Source organism: Anoplopoma fimbria, chromosome 3, assembly GCF_027596085.1.
Source record: "Anoplopoma fimbria isolate UVic2021 breed Golden Eagle Sablefish chromosome 3, Afim_UVic_2022, whole genome shotgun sequence".
Classification (NCBI taxonomy): domain Eukaryota; kingdom Metazoa; phylum Chordata; class Actinopteri; order Perciformes; family Anoplopomatidae; genus Anoplopoma; species Anoplopoma fimbria.
This window is the reverse complement of record NC_072451.1, coordinates 21,532,112-21,541,312: the sequence shown is the minus strand read 5'-3', so window position 1 is coordinate 21,541,312 and position 9,201 is coordinate 21,532,112. Positions and strand designations below refer to the sequence as shown.

Below are 9,201 nucleotides of genomic sequence, written 5' to 3'. Positions count from 1 at the left end.
AGAATTCCAGGTTTATGTATATCGTTGCTTTGTGTGTCTGATTTGGCTGGCTGAGGCAAAAGTAAGATAAATGAGCTATGCCACCTGCTGGTCAGGTTCGTCATTACAGCAACAACGATGACAAATGTGTTCCTGACAGCTCAACAAATGTATTTAAGAGCAATGTAGGCTTTTTGATCATTTTATTAAAAAAAGGCATTTTTCACATCAGTTACTAGTGAGTTGAATCAACTGGTTGCTTAGTTGGCACTTTCTTTCATGTGCTTTTCAAGCAGCATGGGTATTTTGCTTTTCTTTGTATATTACAAACTCATTTTATAAAAAAAAAGGGCCGCAAGGATGCAAAAAGCCATCTTTAATTTTCAAGAAAACATAAAACACAGACCCTTTGATAATTGTCAACATATCCATGTGACCAGTACAATACACATATCATAATAAATATGTTTTTAATTGCATAGTTTGCAAAGCTAAGCTTCTACTTGCATGTGCAAAGATCAGACATAACTGATGTCTTCACAGCAAAGACAATAGAAAACAACACATGTATTGTACACTGCATCAGCAATCATGACACATCCCAGCTTTAATTCACTCATTGATGATGTTGAGTCTTGTTAGAACGATGTCATCCCATCCAAAGCTCAAGCTAACGCTAGTGCAGATTGTTCGAAATTCAGAAACAATATGACAGAAACAGTTCAACCCCAGCACACAGCATCAGGATTTAACTGGGTTTCAAAGTGCATCAGACAGAAAGGAGCAAAATGTGAGAGAATCATTTGTCTGCAGATTGTTTTCCAGTACTACAGAGCTCGAGCTTTAGCATGGGCCTGCAGGAGGGCAGCAGTATCAGTGTGGGAACCTTGCATGGCGATAGAGAGTGCAGTTTGACCACGCTGGGGGAGAAAAAAACAGGAAAGACACAAATATTAAATCCTGAACCTATATTAAACTAGAAACAGTGTACACAGGTTTATTAAAAAAACACGTTTGGTATACGCAAATGCTAACATGCTTAAAGTTAACATACATTAAAAATTTCATCAGACTTTAATTAATCTGGGTTTCTTTCAAGGTGAAACATGGTTTAGAGTCGAAGATAGGACGCCTGTGGTTGGTCTTTTTTTCTCTCTTGTAAACTACTTAAAATGCAGACTGTGTCAAAAGTAGGAGATACATTTGCATCCTCTCCTCCGCTCTCTTCCCTGCCTCTACTCGCTCCAGACTGGCAGATAAGGTACTGTTAGCGGATTAGCTCATCTCCACCCAGGGAGATTTGTTTTACTGTAGCCCTGATTAATCCTGGGAAAGCTTTATTCTGATGCAGACTGTCAGTCCACCCACGTCCACACAGCGAGAGTCAAAACATTCAAGCTTTCCTACGTCTAAGCTCCTTTTTGTATTCCATCATATGAATAGGAAAGTGGCTATGCTGTTTTGATAATATATATAACAGGATTTCACAAGAGAAATGGAGTTGGAGTCATCACATGAACTCTATAGTTCCTGTAAAAAAAATATTCTTCTGTGGATTTAGTGTCCAGTTAACTGTGATATGTTTTGTATTATGACCATAAACAACTAATACAATGGATAAGACAACCTGCATCTCACACTTTTGATAGAGAAAATGAAAAAAATCTTCTGGTCTCTCCAGGCAAAAGGTTGGAGGATTATATTGGAGGATAATTGTACGTGGGTTTTTGCAGTATCACCTTGTCAGTCAGGGTGAGGTCACAAAGGCTCCTCTCGAGCAGCAACCTTGCGATGTGTGTGTGGCCCCTCTCAGATGCGAACATCAGGGCCGTCGTTCCCTGGCTGTCCTGGAGGTTAGCATCTGCTCTACAGCTCAGTAGCAGGCGAACCATCACAACTCTTCCGTGTCTCACCGCCAAGTGCAGAGCTGTTTGGCCCGTCTGTGGAGAGGGAGAGAAAACAGGCCAGAGATAGAACATTTTTTTTCATATATTTTTTTAAAGTACACTATTTATCTGTACTACTATACACATTAGTTAGATACTGTTCATTATGATGCCAAAAGACGCATATAAAAAAAAGTTTTGAAGCAGCAAAGGCCTAAATATCTATGTATATATGCTTAAGGGTGTGGCTATCTTGTGATTGAGAGGTCACTATCGAGGCGTTGTCTGGTCTGGTGGTTGCCGGGGTTTCTTTCTTAGATTCACCTTTTAAAAGTGTGTTTTCAGTTTGTGTAGTTAATTGTAACCTTTTTGGTTGCCTAAAAAGTATTATTCAGCATTTGGTTGAATTAAGCTCCACCCTCTTGAGTCACTTCTGGTTGCAAAAAAACAAGATTGATGATGTCACTTTGACTACATCTACTTCTTATATGCAGTCTATGGTTTTAACAGACTTTGATGAGATTTGAATTGTCTCAAGCCCCAATTTGACATAACATTGATGACAACATCAGGCTTACAGTATTTTCTCAGACTTTTAAGAGCTCCCTTCAGAGTGAAATAACAGAAAATGCATAATATGTAAGAACTGTTTGCACATGCTGAGTAGTATTTCTCACAAATGAACAGATTTTTGTGTGTTAAATCAGTGGGATGACCCTTTAATATTGTGTGCGATTGTTTGATTAAATTGAATCTTCCATTTAATACTAAAACAGCCTGTACAGAGTGCTGAGAGTCAAACTAGTCCACTAAATACCGCTCTTCACCTAAAAAAAAAATACATTGAAGCTGTGTTTGCATTGGATGTTTTGTACCTGGTTTGAGCGAATGTTAATGTTGCTCTGCTCCATTAGCTTGCGGACCACCTCCATGCCACCTGGACCATCAGGCGCTGTCAGTGAGGCAAGCATCACTGCTGTGTAGCCGGCATTGTTCTGAAGGCTCAAATCACTCACACCTGTAAAACAAAGAAAAGAGTAACTTTCCCAGTTTGTACAAACCAACTAAATCTTTGTACTCTAGCTCTGGCAACACACTGCTATCACCTGTGTCGAGTATCAGGCTGACTATGCCGTAGTTGCAGTGGGACACGCTGTAATGCAGCGCTGTGTTGCCGTTGTCATCAGCCAGGTTGATCAAGAAGGCCAAAAGTGAATGCGTGGCCTTCTTCACTTCGCTCAGGTACACAGCCACCCTGCTGGTCGCTGAAGTCTCCTCGGCCGCCGCGCTGAACCAGTGCTGAAACAATACAACCAAGGCCTTCCTCTGGAAAAAAACAGAGGGGAATGTAGGAAAGATACAAATTTTGGATTACATTTTCTGAAAGATTTGGCCAACACCGTGTGTACTCCATGTTGAAATAATCATCTTTAATTTACTTCAAATAAGTTTTAGTTTGTTTGTAAAACCAAGATATCACAAAACAACATGTCCTTTTGTCAATCATCCAGCAGATACATCAACACTAGGATTGGGAGTAGAGTTTCTGTCCACCCATTTATGGTAAGTCCGATGTTCATGCTCCTTAAAGTAACAGTTTGAAGAAATTTGGGGGGATTTTTTGACAGAAATCAGATATAATATTCATAACCATATTTTCTCAAGTATATAAGGGAACTAAGAATCGTTGTGTTTTCGTTACCTTGTAATGAGCCATTTATATTTACATACAGAGCAGGTCCTCTTCATGGAGTCTATGGTGCACCGCCATATTTCTACAGTAACCCAGAATGGACAAACTAAACACTGGCACTTGCAATTTACGTTCTCAAACACGTTTGGAAAGAGAGGGTCCAGCAGATGGGTATTCCATTGGATGCAATCTGCAACCACACCACTAGATGCCACTAAGTCCTACGCATTGCTCCTTTAAATCTCTATTTTTGTCTCCACCAGCAAATATCTGGCTCTTTAGCTGCTAAATGCTTCACTGTTTCACCAACTAGCCATTAACTTTGTCTGTCTACCCTTCATTCTGGGAAGGTTGCGTATGGCCGTATGGGTTTATTAGTATATATATGTATATATATTCAAAATCAAATGAAGTTCAGTTAGATTGTTTCCCTTTCACCTTGTACAAACTCCATTACTGTAAACAGCTTCAATTTTAAATAGATCTGTTTCTTTAGGTTTGATTGAATGTGTCTGTGGGAGAATCTTACCATGTCTTCATTGGGGTTATCCATGTTGTCCATGTGATCTTTGAGGAACTGACAGGCAGCCAGAAAATCTGCACTCACTGTCTCTCTAGAAAAAAGAGCATGTGTGTTTGTGAGCATAAGGAAAAAGAAAATAGAAAGTATTTTTTCTCATAGCAAAGTCTATTAGCTATATAGATATTTCCTTAAAAAAATAAATAAACATCCCCATAAAACTTTCCAATAAAAACACTGGCAAGGCATTTTGTTCTATTCCTCTCACCTGCCCCCGGTGGTGGTTTCTGAGTCAGAGTTCCCCTCCATCTGTTCTCCTGGGGGCTGTGGTTTCGTCTTGGCCGTTTTCTCAGCTTCCACAGACGCTACGGTTCCATCTGTCCGCCCTGATCCTGCTCCTCCCGGTATCATCTGTCTGTCTGGACTCGTTTGCCTCATTCCCTCCATTCGTCTCTTCCCTGGCACTCCATCCACCTGGACAACAGCCATCTCCGTAGGGCCGATGCTGCTCTCCTTCTGCCCACTCTGGTTCACACAGTCCTGCCCAACCACATTTCCACTTTTATGTCTTTAAAAAAATAAAAAATGAGAGCAGAGCAGACATTTAGAACTATCTGCCACCAAAATGCTGGCAGAATCTACAAAGATTAGACATGAGATGACAAATTTCACATATTGTTTAAAACTTTTACTATATTGTCCAGGACAATTCAGTCAAAGCAGGAAATCGAAGGAAAAAGTCAAAACAAATTAATTATAATGCATTTCAAAGAGCATAAGTATCACTGTGTTGGCATATAGAAGATTCCAACCAAACAGATCTCATATGTTGTAATAATACTAAACCCAAAAAGGCCCTGAGCCACAGCAACTGAAACAGTCACATTTAATGTTTCAAAATAAACTCTCCTTAGAGGGAAAGGGCAAATGTTCACTTTTCTTCTTTAACTGACAACTTAAGAGGGAGTGGCATACATCTTTAAATCTTAAATTATGATGTTTGTCTCGGTCAGAACTATAGCTTAAATAACCTCAAGTTAGTATGCCTTTGAACCAAAACTATGGTTTAAGCAATAATCATAACTCCAAAGGTTGCTGAAGTCAGAGTGAGTTATTTACTAACCCTTCATTAACACCCACAGAGTGTAGGCTTTTTGACATCTGGGCGCATCCGTCTGTCCTCATGATGGATTTAAATGCTGCATTGAAGACAAACACAGAGAATATGATGAAATATCACAACACAGTTGAACAACAACATCACGAAATACATATTTATTATGGTTTATGGCTTATACACAGCCATCTCGTCACAAAAAGCTACTCGGAACAAATATTTAGTCAAAATTGTTCACATTGATTAAAAAGTTAAAAGGGTAAATTAGTTAGATTTTTTGTTATTGACTTTAAAATCAGAGCAAAATAAAAACTTTTATTTTGACAAAACTTCAGTAGTTTCTTATTGAAAGTCTAATAAATAAACTTGCTCTCATTCCTGTGTTGCTGAAGTCTGTAATAACTATTTAATATAATAGTCAAAGTTTTTGCAACTTAAGTTCAGTTTGTGTCTATGCCCACAGAAAATTTTAATCACTTGCTTTTAGACGGAATTGTGTGAATATATTATTCCTCTCTGAGGTTGACAGCTGATATTTCAGCTTCCCATGCTGGGATTTCTGACACTTTTAAAAGGGGAAAACTCTGAATCTGAAAATAAAAGCTGTTCAAACTATAGACATTCTTCTGATGGGATCACTCCAGCAGCAATGCTTAATGCTGCCAGGGACATGGAGTGGGGGATGCAAAGGCCCCTTTCCCAGTCTACCCAAATTCTTCAAGTGCCACTGCTTGTACCACACTCGTCTTTAAACTCCGCCTTCATTTTGATCTGAACTAAACACCTGTAAAGTTTACTGAAGCTTTCGCATTTACAAAATCTGTCCACAGACAGACAGATATTTAAACCTGGCAAAGTATTTAAAACTGCCTAATACAGTAGGTTGCTTGTAACCAGTTTCAATGAGAACTAATTAGAGATGTTATCCAATGAAATACAAGCATTCATCAACCAGATTCACAATAAAACAATTGTTTTATGAGGCAGATCTGTGAAGAAAAAATTTGTAGTCAGAAATTTGCTTTTAATTGACTCTTGTGGGATAGATGCAGACAGAGGGCAACCATGGTTAGCATATTTGAATCATTACAGTGACATAATGTAATATCTGTGGACTACGGTACCTCCGTGTTGAATCCTGTCTCCATCACTGTGCCCCTGTTGGGTGTAGTAGGAGGTAAGGATTTCAACGAGTCCCATCATCTCCTGCTGCAGGGAGTTGACATTGGGGTCTGGGTGCTGCAGATGTTTGCCCTCCTTTCCTGACTCATGGCCTGCACACAAACACTCCCACTGCTTTTCCAGGAGCCTCTTGACCTTCTTTATGTGGTGGGCGACCACTGCTGTTTCATCTGAAGCCTCTCCAGGGTCCACAGACACAAGTGGGTCTTGATGTCGACTTCTTTGTCCATTTGTGGTAACGTTCCTTGCATCTGAACTTCTTGACACTTTATTATTTGGTTCAATAGATCTCACCACAGTCCCATCTCCATCCTGGTCTACCACCACCCTCTCTGCACGGACCCACACTGCAGGATTCCTGATAAGATGCTCCATCTTCTCATCTTTTCTTCTGCTCTCCTCCTGCTGCTCCCTCAGTATCCCTAAGGCCCTCTGTAGCTCTAGGCCAGTCTCATGGAGCTTCTGCTCCAGCACAGCTACTTTGGCCTGCAGGGACGTCACCGTCAGCAGCTCATCCAGATCTGTACTAGTCCTCCACTCGTGCATGGGATTAGAGTCCTCTAGACAAACGTCGTGATTTCTAGGAAACATGTTGTGACTTTCATGCCGAGGCCTTTTGATGTCCACTTTGCCGTAGTGGGACGAGGTGTAAGGGTCTGTGGTTCCATTCATTGAGGAGGGTGGGGCTTGTGGATTCAGGCCCAGACGGAGCCTCTCTCTTTCCTCCTGGAGGATGCAGATATTCGCCCTGAGCTCTGGAATCACCCTCACCTCCATCTCCAGCTCCCCAACACGTTCCAGGGCTTCAGTCAGGCGCCTCAACAGACCTGAGCAGTCCTGTGGTCGAGGGCTGTCCGGGGAGGAGAAGACGTCTTCACAGGATATGTTTCTCCCTCCAAGGTGATCCCTCGAACTCCTGAGGCTGCTCGGGTCATCTGTGGACTCTGATCCCTGTCTCAGTAAAACTGTGAGTGGCAGACTGGAGGCACGCAGGAGATGAGGCCTGATGTGCTCACCGAGAGGTTGCTCATCAAACTCCTTGATTCTGGCCTCCATCTCTGCCAGGGATGTGAGCCCTGTGGGAGAATGTGGCAACCTGTGATCATTTGCCCAGGATGAGTAGCCATGGTGATGGGCGTCTGACAGTCGGGACCTGGGGCCAAGAGCTCCAGTGGATCCCCAGGGGCTTGGGCGGTAGCCACACCCAGAAGGATTGAGTTGCCTGGGCAGGGTGCTGGCTCTTGGGCCTTTGCTTCGGCGCTGGATGGGGACTCTTTTGATTGTGTTTCCTTTCTCTATGTCATCTACGTATTTTAGGAAGTCCAGATCAAGTTGAAAGCCATACGGTGTTTCCACTGAGTATGGGGGCTTCCCTTTGATCCCATTCCCTGTTGTTTTATGAGGCCAGATATTTCCTGTAATAATTAAATCAGTAATTTAGTATCTGTCACAAATTAATTACAACTCTGTCATGTTAGGGAAAAACCTTTTTACCATTTTGTCCTTCCATCCCTTTTTTGTCTTCAGTTGTCCGACAATTTCCTTGTTTTCTGGTTGGACCTTTAGTATCTGACAAAACAAACAAAATAGGGGTGTGAACTGAGCCAGCAACTTATTGAAAACACATGTTAGGACATTTTTACAAGTGGCAGAAGTGGTTACTGCGTGGTTATCTAATGAAATAATGAACACATTCATGATTTCTGAGAAGGAAAACAGATTATTTTTGGCACTGACTTTCACTCGAGATTTAACTGTGATCTTAATTTAGTGACCAGATGAAGGATCACTCTGAACAGCAATAACCCTTTTTTTGGTTCTCCATTCACAATCTGCCAATTATTAATTCTCCCACATGAAGCGCAAAAAACATTCAATTACGCTCAAGTGCTTACTCTTCCTTCCTCACTCTCATTCTCATTTCTTCCCCAAGACTTCTGTTTTCTCACACTCTTACTGCTTCATTTGGTCCATGCATCAGCCTGCTATTATTCAACAGTGGCACGCCTGATGTTCATTTGATTACAGCTCTGCCATCCAGGACGAGAGCTGGAAATAGCTTGGGACTGTTTAGCCCAGCAGCTATGGCCAGTGGAGAAAAATATACTCCTACGGACATAAATTGTTGTGACTCACAACTTCCCTCCCTTCCTTCACTCTCTGTGCCTCCTACTAGGTCTACAGTCTTCTGTTAGATCCTTGGTTTACTTTTACTACACTGACTCTGACTGTAACTTTATTTTTCTTCTCCTTTTTTTACACTACATGGCTCTATCCTGATTCTGCTGACTCTCCCTTTCTCTCTCTATATTATAGATAACAGTCGACACTCTAGGTAGTAATTTCTTCCCTTACCTTCTTCTCTCAGTGTCTCTCTCTCCCTTCCTCACCTGATCCCTCCTCCCTTCCTCTCCTCCCCTCTCCTGACCACCAGCCTCTGCGGCAGCTTGCTGTCCTCTTGAGGCCCTGCAGCCATCGAACCGCAGCCCCAAACAATGTCAGCTATGCAGTAAACAGACAAACACCGCCAAATGGCTCTGCTGGGAATTTTGACCTCTGTCATTCACACAGTCTACGGTGACAAGCGTTAAACAGCAACAAATCTGCAATAAACAGTTACTAATGTGCACATTTCTACCAGCTAAGATGAAAACATTGAGATGTACATGCACGTGCAAAACTCTCGCATGTCCTCTATGCATACCATGTCTGATACATGTTGCCTTATAGTTTCCAGATGAGTGGAAATTAAAAGTTTAGGATGTGCAAATATGAAGAAAAATATAGGTAATCCCTAGAAAGTATGCAAGAATGAAGCTTGAAT

At 41.5% G+C, this 9,201-nt stretch overlaps 1 protein-coding gene across 1 annotated transcript; it reads right to left on the bottom strand.

Annotated features, from left to right (window-relative positions):
* Positions 1–741: 741 nt before the first annotated feature.
* LOC129089329 (KN motif and ankyrin repeat domain-containing protein 1-like) lies at positions 742–8,757 on the bottom strand. Its single transcript, XM_054596741.1, has 10 exons — positions 8,733–8,757; positions 7,872–7,946; positions 6,320–7,792; positions 5,202–5,277; positions 4,347–4,646; positions 4,088–4,172; positions 2,972–3,191; positions 2,741–2,883; positions 1,719–1,919; positions 742–899 (listed from the first exon to the last, which is right to left on the bottom strand). The coding sequence occupies exons 2-10, from the start codon at positions 7,885–7,887 to the stop codon at positions 807–809; spliced, it is 2,607 nt and encodes an 868-aa protein (XP_054452716.1). The 5' UTR covers positions 7,888–7,946; positions 8,733–8,757; the 3' UTR covers positions 742–806.
* Positions 8,758–9,201: the final 444 nt, after the last annotated feature.